Genomic DNA, 13,701 nt, shown 5'->3' with positions numbered 1-13,701 from the left:
TGAGATGCTTTTCTGCTCACCACAATTGTAAAGAGTGATTATATGAGTTACTATATCCTTCCTGGCAAAAAAAAAAAAAAAAAACCTCGAACCAATCTGGCCATTTTCCTTTGACCTGTCTTATCAGCAAGGCATTTGTTTCCACCCACAAAACTGTTGTTCACTCAATTCAGTGTTTTTTGTTTTTCGCACCATTCTGTGTAAACTCTAGAGACTGGTGTGTGTGTGTGTAAACCCCAGGAGATCGGCAGTTTCTGAAATACTCAGACCTTGGCATATTCATTTGACACCAACATCCATACGACAGTGAAAGTCACACTTCGAGATCACAATTTTTCCCATTCTGATGTTTGAACATTGTGAACATTAACTGCAGCTCTTGACTTGTATCTGCATGATTTGATGCATTGTGCTGCTATCAAGGGATTGGCTGATTACAGAACTGCATAAAAGAGCAGGTGGTTGTCTGGGTGTTCCTCATAAAGTGACCAGTGAGGGTATATCACTATATATCAGTTTCTATTTGGAAAATGATAAGCATGTCATGAAAAAGAAGTGCGGCGTGAGAACTGGTAGAAGCTTAGGACAATGGAGAGGGAGGTAATAAAAAAAGGGGGGGGGTTATAACACAGATTCCAATGGTGAGTAATAAGAGAGAAAGAAGCAGGAAGAGAAAGAGGGAGGAAGTTTTTAAGAGGTCATTCTAGTTAAAAACTGAGTTTCGTAATAACAGGAATAGGCAAGGCATCACTGAAATGCCAATGTGGTGTAAATGCGCTGATACTGTAACTTACACAATGAGTTGAAATGCAAATTCTCATACAATTGATATATACGTGTTCGTATTGTATGTACCAAGAGCATATACTTAACAGTTATTCCACGAAATCGAGTTGTGCATGAACTGATAGCCAATCGCTCATATGTGTGAATGTGAGTGTGGAAGGCTGTCTGTCTTTCAGTGTTAAAGCCATGATAGACTGGCGACCTGTCCAACACGTACCCTGATGTCAGTTGGGATTGGCTCCAGCTCACCCGTGACCCTCACTAGTACACTGCATCCCAGCTATAACAAACTCCTTGGGGGGGGGGGACGTCTAAATAGTTTGTTATACTGAAAAGTTCGTAATACTGAAATGGAGCCACTTGTCACACCAAACAATCACTCATATAAAACAAGACCAACTGTGTTTAATTTATATTTTTTATATTATTTCTAAATTTAACAGTTATTCCATGAAATCGAGTCATACATGAGCTGATAGCCAATAAGGTGCGTGGCGCCAAGATGTCTATAAGCCATGTACGACGAGACTGAGTGGAATAACTGTTTTATTCTATCCACATTCATTGGATTTTGAGAAACAGAGCATTTTTATTTTTTGCAAATTAGATAAATAAAACTTTATACAAAACTTCCGACTGACAAAATAATTTCTGCTTAGAATATAAACAAACTGATGAAATGACAGTAGCAATTTGTGAGAAATGCAATCACAATTCTTGGAAAAAAACAAGATATGTTCTTACCATCAAATTTTTTAATTCCACATTTTGTTGCTTTTTTTTGTATTTTTTGGGTTTTGTTTTTGAGTAAAGTTTTTATTTCATCCTCAGTTGTTTCAGCAACACGCGCTGCCATTTTGTTTTTCTCTACTCACGGTATATGAGCTGATATCCCAGTAGTAGAGCAGCCAATCAGAGTGTGCGATTGCTCATATCCAGTGAATGTGGATAGCAATAAATAAAAGGAAAGGATATAAGTCACTCTTAAGTAAAGGAAATAAATCATACTCGCCATCGTTTACTTGCCACATCTTTCTTTTCAGCTCAATATTTCAATGGTAGTTATGGACGAAATCTCGGAGCTCTTTTTCTTTAAAAATTGAAATTGACTTTTTCAGGATATCATATTCTTTAGACAAATGCGTTGCTTTCTCATCACGCTTTAGACGCTCCAGGATATGAAGTCTGTCTTCAATGGAGAGTATCTTACGTTTATGAGTGTCATGTAATGGAGGTGGATGACAGATGTAATTGCAGGAACAGTGTTTATTTCCAAACGGGCAAGCAAACCGTTCAAAAACATCAGACAAAGGCAGGGTCGTGGAACAATACAATGGTCAAGCGAGGCACAAACAGAATATTAGAGGTAATCACAGTAAGGTAAGGCAAAGTCCAAAAAACAACAGTGAGTCAAAACCAGTAAAGCAATACACAGCACAAAGGCTTGGTAATGTGAGACACTAGGTATAGTGCATATGGACCCTTTTCACGTGACGTCACGACAAACGCGGCCGCCATTTTGGACGTGTACTACCAGTAGTTTACCACAGCCAACACTGAGGAACGGCAGCAAAGAAAGTTTTTACTTTCAGCAAGACTTCCATCATGCCACTATATTGTTGTGCACCTGGATGTAGTAACCATCAACAAACAAGGCAAGGTTTATCATTTTATCGGATCCCGACGGAGAAGATGGATAGCGGCCATTAACAGATTGGCAGCCCTCGGCATACCAACGCTTGTGTAGTGACCACTTTGTTGGAGGTAAGACGAATAAAATTAGCCAGAAAAGGCATTACATTGCTGTTAACATTCTGGGGCGGCGAGTGTGTAACCAAATAGGCTAAAATAACCCATTGTAACCTCTTTGTTCTTCTGTAGTAGCTATTGTTGACTAGCTAATGTCAACAAGTAGCTGGTATGTTACTGTAGCAATGTTTACGTTCAGTCATTTGGATGACTGTTAAAACCTTTCAGTCTCAAGTTTTTCCTTTACTGTATTTACTAGTTTACTGTAATTATGATCCGGCAGCTATTTACACCGGATCCAGTGTAAATAGCTGCCGGAGCCAACGTCCGAGGTTCCGGAGCGCGCGCCGGCTTGCTCTCCCTCAAATTAAGCAGCGCGCGCCGGCTTGCTCTCCCTCAAATTAAGCAGCGCGTGCCGGCTTGCTCCCGGAGTGCTCCGGCCGAGATTCCCCTCAAATTAAGCAGCGCGCGCCGGCTTGCTCCGGCGCAAGCTGGAGCGCGCTCCGTAACCTCGGCCGGAGCACTCCTGGAGCAAGCCGGAGCGCCCTCCGGAACCTCGGCCGGAGCACTCTGGGAGCAAGCCGGAGCGCGCTGCTTAATTTGAGGGGAACCTCGGCCGGAGCACTCCGGGAGCAAGCCGGCGCGCGCTGCTTAATTTGAGGGGAACCTCGGCCGGAGCACTCCGGGAGCAAGCTGGCGCGCTGCTGCTTAATTTGAGGGGAACCTCGGCCGGAGCACTCCGGGAGCAAGCCGGCGCGCGCTGCTTAATTTGAGGGGAACCTCGGCTGGAGCACTCCGGGAGCAAGCTGGCGCGCGCTGCTTAATTTGAGGGGAACCTCGGCCGGAGCACTCCTGGAGCAAGCCGGAGCGCGCTCCGGAACCTCGGACGTTGGCGTGTATGTGTATGGCGATGGGTTTTTAACGACATAGGTATACAGATCATGTGGGCCGAAGTCAGGTAAAGACGAGGGCTTCGTGTACTTCCGTACGTCAGTGAACAATCCTGGTGGAAGCAGGTAAACGTCGCTCTCTAAGCCTGCTAACCTCAATTTTTGCAAATACCTCTCCCTCTGCTCGCCCTGTAAATGCCCTACGTCGCTGGATAGTGAAGGTGTTTTCTGCATCTCGCTCCTTTTTCTTTTATGTTTTTCGTTTGTCGCCTTCCTCGCATTCAAACTGATTCGAGCCGAAGTCCACTACATGTCCAAAATGGCGGTCGCGTTTACGAAGGTCACGTGACTGAAAAGGGTCCATACTTCGCAAAGTCTGTGTTTCGAGAGTCCTGATGAGTGTGCGCTGTGATTGCGCTCTAATCCAGAACATGGTAATGAGTCCTAATGGTGCTGCTCACTCAAAGCACCAACATGTGTGAATGTGACAATAAGCAGCCATGACAACAATGCTTACGGAGTAAAGACGCGAGTAAAACTGCTTTTAGCTCGTAAAATAAAATCCTTTTAAGGGATTTTTTGAAGTCAAGGACTGATCACTGTTAGCGATCGACACCTAAGCAAGGCTAGTTAAGCCTTTGTTTTATGGTGTTAACATGTATTGTTAACTTGAGTGCAGACTTGATTACTTATTGTTTGTATTTTAGAAGACTCAAACTCATTGTCACCAAAGGAGAGGGACACGGACTTTGTTTGTTATATTACATTACGTTACAGGCAATTAGCAGACACTCTTATCCAGAGCAACATACAACATACCCACAGCAGCCTGGGGAGCAATTAGGGGTTAAAGTGCATATCCTGGACCAATTTCTTTTTTTTTTATATGAAAGTATGTCCCTTTACACACTCATCCAGAACGGCAATTTTGCACAAGGTCATCTGTCTACAGCAGAAAAAAATAAAATAACAAAACGCGTCTGGAAAAATCCCAAGGGAGTCTGGAGCCAGATTCGTGATGTTACCTGCGGAAGCGCCAGCAGGCTGCGAGAGCTTGCACAGTTTCAGTGCACAGCCTGTGTAGACCAAGCGCTCCCATTTCTCTCTCATTGTCCGGTCTTTTGGAAAACAATGAGTACTAATCCCATCAAGATTGGTGTTGCTACACCCTCCTATGATACGTCTGTTAACCATTTTAATAATTACGTGATAACGTGGGTGGCACAGTGGTGTAGTGGTTAGCGCTGTCGCCTCACAGCAAGAAGGTCTGGGTTCGAGCCCCGTGGCCGGCGAGGGCCTTTCTGTGCGGAGTTTGCATGTTCTCCCCGTGTCCGCGTGGGTTTCCTCTGGGTGCTCCGGTTTCCCCCACAGTCCAAAGACATGCAGGTTAGGTTAACTGGTGACTCTAAATTGACCGTAGGTGTGAATGTGAGTGTGAATGGTTGTCTGTGTCTATGTGTCAGCCCTGTGATGACCTGGCGACTTGTCCAGGGTGTACCCCGCCTTTCGCCCGTACAGTGGCGTGCACAGATAGACATGAGGTGGTGCTCAAGCACCTGTCCCTCTGTTCAAAAAAGTGCCCTTTTGAATTTTTTTTTTTACAGTTTACTGAGGCCAATGTCGACACGATCTTTTAGAAAAGCCGTGGCATTAAAAGCGTGTGTGAAAATAATGTCCCGATGTGTGCCCCCTCCGCACACACACCGGACCTCTGTCTCTCTTGCTCTGTCACGTGAACAAGCGTGCAGTGCATTCAATGTGAGGTTGCAGCAGCATAGCGTCCTGGAAGCCACGGCCTTGTCGTAGCGCAGACAACACATCGGGCAGTCAGTCAGCTCTTCCCCTGCCCCACCAGCCAGGTAACACATGAATCGAGTGAAAATGTATTGTTTGCCCTCTAAGCCCAAGCTGTAATTATTTTGTCGTGAAGTAGCCCGTCGCATACAGAAACAACTGCACATAAGTATTATATTTTTTGTGAGACCATTTTCAGATTTAGGAAAACAAAAATTTCTTTTTCTATTTTGTTCAACTAGAGATTCCTGGCAAAGTCAAAAAGCCTTGATGTGATAAATTAACATTAAGTGGTTGTTTTACACCTTTAAAAACTAAAACGGGTCAGTGGCGACCCGAACACAAGAGGAGGGTTAAATCTCAGACTTTTATAATAAGGTGTTCCACATGCGCAAAAAAGTGCCCTTTTTCCCCCCAGAGCACTTGCCCCCCAAATGTCTGTGCACGCCACTGCGCCCGTAGTCAGCTGGGATAGGCTCCAGCTTGCCTGCAACCCTGTAGAACAGGATAAAGCGGCTAGAGATAATGAGATGAGATGAGACGTGATAACGTTGAAGAAAATTGCAGAAAACCACCAGGTCGTTTTCTCATAAACAAACCAGCGCTGATGTAGGATTCAGAACAACGTCACGAAAATCAGTGTTTGCCGGGAAATCCAAATGGCAAGTTTTTTCAGAGGCGGACCAATTCGCCTCAACTGGCTCGATTTCAACTGAATTTTTCTGGTATTGCACAAGGTAAAAAAAAAAAAAAATTGTACAAAATGCAAAATGTGACAGATATTTGATCAAAGTTTAATATAAAATAGGAGAATTACATTGATCTTGCTCCTGAATTTACCCGTGATATGCACTTTAAGTGCCTTAGTCAAAGGCATTTCAGCCATTCCTGTTGGTCCAGGGAGTTGAACCAGCAGGGTCATGTAACAATTCAATGGATGAGTGAGACACAAACAGAATATTCGAGGTAATCACAGTAAGGTAAGGCAAAGTCCAAAATACATAAACAGGAACTTTTGGTCCCAAAGCCATTTCTCTAACCATCAGACTACAGCTTCCCCAGGTGTGAAAGTTCATAGTAAAAAAAAAAAGTTCGTTATAGCGGGGTTGCAGTGTATACATGGTATAGAGAATGGGTAGATGAAGATCTATCACCTGGATGATATCTTCAATGATCATGGTTCACAAACTGGGGTCCAGGGACCTCCAAAGAGCTTCAATTTTTGAAAGTTTGTTACACTGGCTGAAGTCACGCCCCATTAATGGAGTTATTATATCTGAAAATAATGTAGACCTGGAATTTAATTTCAAAAAATTGGTGGGAAGTTCAGAAAGAATAAAGCCCCTGGCTGGAATAAATAGGCAAAATATTATTGTATATATTTATCATGATAATGATGACGAACCTAACATTGTACATAGTTGTAAAAAAAAAAAAAAGTATTTATTTGTTTGTTACTTTTGCGAACGTTGTTGGAGGAGGTTATGTTTTCACCTCCATTTGTTTGGTTTTTGCTTTTCCCAACATAACTCAAAAAGTAGTGAACGGATTTGGACGAAATTTGGAGGAAACCTGGGCCATGGGCCAAGGAACAATTCATTAGACTTTGATGGAAATCCAGATCTAGGAATTTTTTTTTTTAACTTCTTCCGAATGTAACTCAAAAAGTAGTGAGCAGAGTTGGGTGAAATTTGGCGTACAGCTTTAGTATTATCCTAGGTTCAAGTGATTTGAGTTTGATGTTGATAATATGTGGCTTGGTGGAGGTACGCACTCTACCGAGTGCCCTTCTAGTTTCTATGTTTAGTTAATTGTAATGGTAGTTAGTGGGCGGCACGGTGGTGTAGTGGTTAGCACTGTTGCCTCACAGCAAGAAGATCCTGGGTTCGGGCCCAGCAGCCGGCGAGGGCCTTTCTGTGTGGAGTTTGCATGTTCTCCCCATGTCTGCGTGGGTTTCCTCCGGGTGCTCCGGTTTCCCCCACAGTCCAAAGACATGCAGGTTAGGCTAATTGGTGGCTCTAAATTGACCGTAGGTGTGAATGTGATTGTGAATGGTTGTGTGTCAGCCCTGCGATGACCTGGCGACTTGTCCAGGGTGTACCCCGCCTCTCGCCCATAGTCAGCTGGGATAGGCTCCAGCTTGCCTGCAACCCTGCACAGGATAAGCAGCTACAGATAATGGACGGATGGATAATAACAGTTAGTATGTTACAGTTAAAGGGGTCGAGAAATCCTGTTGTCATACTGTAAATTATACTCTCATGAACCAATTTTAGAGTTTTGACTTCACATAAACATTTGAAAACTCCTTTCTACATTCATCGAGGCGTTTAAGGAAATAGTGGATATAAGATGACAAACTTGTTAACTCATATCTGATGCATGAGTTCTCGCTCACCTGGGAGCACAGGTACAAATCAGAGACACATAATAATAATAATAATAATAATAATAATAATAATAATCTGATCTTACCAAGAACTTCCTTTGAGATGTCCACCTCTGAGACCATCCTCACAAACCAAAGCCCACAGTCCAGCAGGGAGAAACAGTAAAATCCGGATTGAAAACTGAAATATGTGTGAAAAGGGCAGGAACGTGTGTAAACCTGTCCTGCAGTGGAATCTCAGCTCACTCCCAGGTAAACCCAGCACTTCTTTCCTGCTGCTCCACTGACTCCCAGCTGCTTCTCTCCCTCATTTATTTTATTTTATTTTATTTTTTATTTTATTTTATTTATTTATTTATTTATTGTTATGCATATCTTCCCATAATAGCCACCTTTCATAAAGCGCAGAGAATATTTTCAAACAAACAGAACTAAAACGGAGTTTGGACTCTGCAGGGGCGGAGACAAGATTCTGTCCTTGGAATGCACTCACAAGCAGAAGCCACGCCCATTCTACAAGTGGGATTCGATCCCACGTGTGAAGCCACGCCCTTGATCCTGCCTCGAACCAAAAGAGAACAGAGGAGATGCAAATCACTATGGAAAGCCAAACAGGTCATAAACTGTTGAGATTTACAGTAGGGTTTTTTTTGTCTGTTTTAAGGAAAATTAGAATGGGGATGAGAGTGTAGTGAAGATGCAAGGACATACATGTCAACCTATAGAGTAGAGTGGGGGGAAAAGCCCCCCCTTAAGGAAAATTCAGTTTTTCTCCAAGTTGAAATGAACCATGTGTTTAGTTTTAATCATAGTTTTGACAACAGTGACATGAACAATAATGCCACCTAAAGTTTGCCTAAAGTTAATACTTATTTTTTTTTTAACAAAAACAAACATTGTGCCGGCGCACGGTGGTGTAGTGGTTAGCGCTGTCGCCTCACAGCAAGAAGGTCCTGGGTTCGAGCCCCGGGGCCGGCGAGGGCCTTTCTGTGCGGAGTTTGCATGTTCTCCCCGTGTCCGCGTGGGTTTCCTCCGGGTGCTCCGGTTTCCCCCACAGTCCAAAGACATGCAGGTTAGGTTAACTGGTGACTCTAAATTGACCGTAGGTGTGAGTGTGAATGGTCGTCTGTGTCTATTGCCGCTTTTCCACTACAAACGCGGCTGAGCCGTGCTGTGCCGTGCCGAGTCGAGCTGAGCGGGGCTGTTGGAGTTGCATTTCGACTACAACCGCGCTGAACCGTGCTGGCTGGAAGTGGGTGGACACATTGGGTGGAGTTAGCGAAAGTGGGTGGACGTCACGTGATGTCGTTAAGCAGCGCAAACAGTGACATCAGTGACAGTGGCGGAACAAGTCAGAGCCGGGCCGGGGGCGGGGCCAATGACCGGGCCCTTTATTAAAGCTTATCATAACACCATTTTAGGCTACAAAATGTCCACAACTGCGGTGTTTACCAATTTCAACACTACCGGGTGCAACTATGTTATTTAGTACATCAAGTCCTTCAAACGAACATGTAACTCAGAAACAAAAAACATTAGGATACTGTACATGGCTCATAATAAAACAGTAATAGCCTATACTGCGCACATTATTTGAAGGGCATACGAATGAGCGCTCAGAGGTTGCAACGGTGACAGGAAGAGTCAGAAATAAAAGGAGGGCGGTGCAAACCTCACTGAATGCACTGTGTTTACCAATTTCAACACTACGGGGTGCAACTATGTTATTTTGTACATTAAGTCCTTCAAACGAACATGTAACTCAGAAACAAAAAAAACATTAGGCGACATACTGTACATGGCTCATAATAAAACATCAATAGCCTACTGCGCGCATTATTTGAAGGGCATACGACGAGCCTTGCGCTCCGCGAACTCGTGCACGATGCTCTGTATGATCTTTTAAGCGGTAGTCTCACGACCCGGATAGTAAACAATAAACATGGAGGACATGGAGTCGTTAGTGTTGCTGGTCTTGGTGCTGTGGCTTGTTGTCACCGACAACGCCAACAGATACTGGCAAGAGCGTATAGATGAGGCGAGGCGCATAAGGCTTCAGAAATTCTCGTAATTCGTAATTATTCTTCTTCCGGGTTTGCGGTGTTTACAGATCCCAGCGTGCTCGCGGGGCGTGTGTGGGCATGTGAGGACACTCCTCCTCACCAATCAGTGCACAGGGGAGTGTCTGCTCACGCCCCCAACCTCATTCAGCACGGCTTGGCTCGCTTCAGCCCCACTCCAAAACGGTGCGAGTTTTAGGGGCTAAGCAGGGCTGAAACGAGCTGAGTTGTGCTGGTTTTTGGTAGTCGAAACGTGAGCCGTGTCGGGCTGAAGTGAGCTGAAGCGAGCTGAAGTGAGCTGAAAAAGGGTAGTGGAAAAGGGCCATATGTGTCAGCCCTGTGATGACCTGGCGACTTGTCCAGGGTGTACCCCGCCTTTCGCCCGTAGTCAGCTGGGATAGGCTCCAGCTTGCCTGCGACCCTGTAGAAGGATAAAGCGGCTAGAGATAATGAGATGAGATGAGATGAGATGAGATGAGATGAAACATTGTGCCAAGGGGGCCTTTTACCCCCCCAGTGGGGTAAAAGGCCCCCTGAGGTGGGGCAACTCACTCAAAAAAAGCTGTTTGGATAGCAGAAGTGTTTACTTAAGCCTATAATGTGAAAGAAACAAGAAAATATCCCTGAATTAATGAATAGATGCATTATTTTATTATATTTCACATTTTAATTTCAGGTTTTTTTTAATTTCAATTATTTTTAATATTAAGTTCAAATTACTTGCTTTACTCAACCAGGTAAGCGAGATGTTATTAAAAACTATGTATCTGCTATTCAGAAATGTATGAAATACAGTAATTATGATAAAAGGAAACGATGCCCCCTGGGGGCCATTTACCCTGCCATTAAGGGGGCGTTTTACCCCACAGACTACACTTTTACAAAAAAGGGTCTTACTTTCAAAATGTGATTCAACTTTTTATACCTAATGCATTTTTTTAATGTACTGACTTGTCTACTCATACCGCATACACAGCTGTGATATCTGATGAAATAGCAGCTATCTAAATACAGTTTTACTGATATCTGAAAATTACATCACTTACCATGAAATTTGATTTCTCTCTGCTGCGTTGCTGATATGCGATCCACAGTGGATATTTGTATATCCCTGTTGTCAAGCCAGTCCATAGCAACAATAGAAATGTAACTTTGCGCCATCTGGTGGTTATTTTGGGTAAAACAGGCTGGGGGCGTATTACCCCACGGGGGCTTTTCCCCCACTCTACGGAATGCCCGTATTTTATACGGATTTGATTCAATAAACGTAGTATACGGGCGTACAAATAAAGTTATACGGATTCTTTAAAAAAACTTCAATATTTATTTAGAGCTATAATCAATTCCCACGATGATAAAAGAGCGCATAACATTTACAAACGTACTGTACACCACAGACAGCCAGTAAAGAGTCTTATGAAATCATGCGTTATCTTGTGGTAGCGAGACTTCGTTCCACTTTTGATCATGCGCACACCGCATTGCGAGAATCCCGCCAACCGGGAAGTAACATTTTGTTTGAAACGCGTATTTCCACCTGAGTGACTTTCACTAGCGACTGAAAAGATTCTGAATGGGCACTCCGGCAAGATCAACACAGACACTTGCTGTGACATGCAGCCTCGTGAGGTATTGATGCAGACTGCTAAAAAAGCTGTCATGGAGTACAATTCAGAACATTAGAGTGACACTTTGCGTTTTTGTCAAACATTGGAGCTTTGTATTCATTCTGAAAGTTTATTGTTATTAATATTGAATAAAAAGTAACTTGGATATATCATTTCAGTGATGGGAATAACGGCGTTAGAATAAACGGCGTTACTAACGGCGTTACTTTTTTAGTAACGAGTAATCTAACTAATTACTTTTTACATCGTTATAACGCCGTTCCCGTTACTTACAATAAAATACTATGCGTTACTTTATTAAAGCTGTTCTCATCTGGCACGCTGCTCATTCAGCCTTTCTTTACTCTGCTTTCGTGTGGGGCGGGGAGACGCGAGACAACGGCACAGTAAGCCAATCAGAGTAGATTTGGACAACATACGTAGGTAGGCCACGCCTACTGCACTACTGCGCGCTCTTTCAATCGGAAGACCCAGCGATGGCGAGCGGTCAGCCCAGCACTGCGCTTTCACACTGGAAATACAGCCAGGACTTTTCATTACTTGAAATAAAAGGCAAGAGTGTTTACGTGCAATGCACATTATGTCGAGGAACAAAGCGTTTGTCCTCGTCAGTGGCCAGTAATTAGTAACATAATTTTAATAACTGCAAAAATATATTACATTTGATAGATGTCTTATCTCACATTGTCCCACAAAAATATTAATATAGTGTAGATAACATTACTAATTGGTTCTGTTGTGTCCATTTCAGTCATTAAACACATTTAACATTCACTTTTATTATGATTACACTAATTGAATTTGATTTTTTTTGAGGGGGAACAAAATGTAACGGAATAATTACTTTCCCTGGTAATTAGTTACTTTTATGACAAAGTAACTCCGTTACTAACTCAGTTACTTTTTGGGAAAAGTAACGAGTAACTATAACTAATTACTTTTTGAAAGTAACGTGCCCAACACTGATCATTGTTAATTATCATTCAAATTTTAGGTAAATTATTTTAATTTGCATCTTATAAGGATTTTATAAGGGAAATACGGATTTTGGAGGTTGGTTATACAGGTTTGATTGACCAAAGGTTGACATGTATGCAAGGAGTAGACGTAAAGAAATAATAATAATAATAATAATAATAATAATAAGTTAAATTTATATAGCGCCTTTCAAAAAACCCAAGGACGCTTTACAATTATAGACAAGGAAAGAAAAAAAATATATATATAATAAAAAAAAAAAGTCCACCAAGTAGGGGTCAGGATGTAATTCCCGTGGTGTAGCAGCCACAGTCCCACCAAAAGGCGCACAAAAACAAGTCCCACATCTCCAGCACCGCCGCCAGCAACATCGCTCGAACATCACGCCGTGGATCCACACAGCGAGCAGAGAAGCTCCGCCACGCAGAGCGCTGGTGTGTCCCAAACCGCCTGCACAGCCACCGCGACGCCACCGAGCAACATCACTCGGAACATCACGCCAAGCGTTAAAGCACAGAGCGCTGGACAGCCACGATGTAAATTGAGCAACAGGCTCACTGCAGTCCACAGCTGGGAGCACAGGCATCACCCACAGCGAACCAAGGCCTGGAGGGAACCGACGCCCCAAACTGGGTCCGGAGCTACACCACAACCGGCGGACAAAACACTCAAACAAACACCAAACTACACAAACACACAGGAAAGAAAAAAAAATAGAAAAAGAAATCAAATAAGAGCTAAAATAAGAAATAATAATTTATTTCTATGTGCATTCCATAAGAATCTCAATGCCCATACAATAATATATGTAAAATAACAATAACAAATAATTAAATATCTAATGTCCATGAAAACTCATTTACATAAAAACATTATCAAAGAGAAAAAAAAAAATCAAGACTTAAAAGTTCAAAAATCAAAACTAAAAGGATGAGATATGTAAATCGAAAAGATAAGTCTTAAGTCCTTTTTTAAAGTCATTAATGTCAGTTGATTCTTTTAAGGCCTTTGGAAGTTGATTCCACAATCTCGGTGCACATGAAGCGAACGCACGCTTTCCATAAGTATCGGTTTTGTTACGTGGCGTAGAAAGAACGATGATGTTATTACTGTTAGAGCGTCGTGACCGTAGTGGCTTCTTCACCACCAGTAGATCACTGAGATATGATGGCGCCAATCCATTGAGTACTTTGAAGGTCATCAACAAGATCTTGAATATTATTCTCTTCTTCACTGTCAGCCAATGAAGTGAGCGTAAGACAGGTGTGATGTGGTCATATTTCTTCTTCAATGTGACCATCCTTGCAGCTGCATTTTGGATGCGCTGCAATTTCGACAAGTCCTTGTTGCGGAGACCATACAACAAACTGTTGCAATAGTCCAACTTGGATGTTATGAATACATGTACAAGCTTTTCCGTAGCGGCA

General features: G+C 42.9%; 1 protein-coding gene across 2 annotated transcripts in view; it reads right to left on the bottom strand.

Annotated features, from left to right (window-relative positions):
* The window catches only part of LOC132882086 (F-actin-uncapping protein LRRC16A), a 100,513-nt gene extending 92,426 nt beyond the window's left edge, over positions 1-8,087 (bottom strand). For both annotated transcript variants that reach the window (XM_060915318.1, XM_060915319.1), the window contains exon 1: positions 7,695-8,087. In XM_060915318.1, the coding sequence (XP_060771301.1) occupies positions 7,695-7,731 (37 nt within the window). In that variant the 5' untranslated portion in view covers positions 7,732-8,087. The remainder of the gene's footprint in view (positions 1-7,694) is intronic.
* Between the last annotated feature and the right edge of the window lie 5,614 nt (positions 8,088-13,701).

This window comes from Neoarius graeffei, chromosome 2 (genome assembly GCF_027579695.1).
Source record: "Neoarius graeffei isolate fNeoGra1 chromosome 2, fNeoGra1.pri, whole genome shotgun sequence".
Classification (NCBI taxonomy): Eukaryota; Metazoa; Chordata; class Actinopteri; order Siluriformes; family Ariidae; genus Neoarius; species Neoarius graeffei.
Note: the sequence above shows the minus strand (reverse complement) of the source record. Positions and strands in the feature narration are given on the sequence as shown.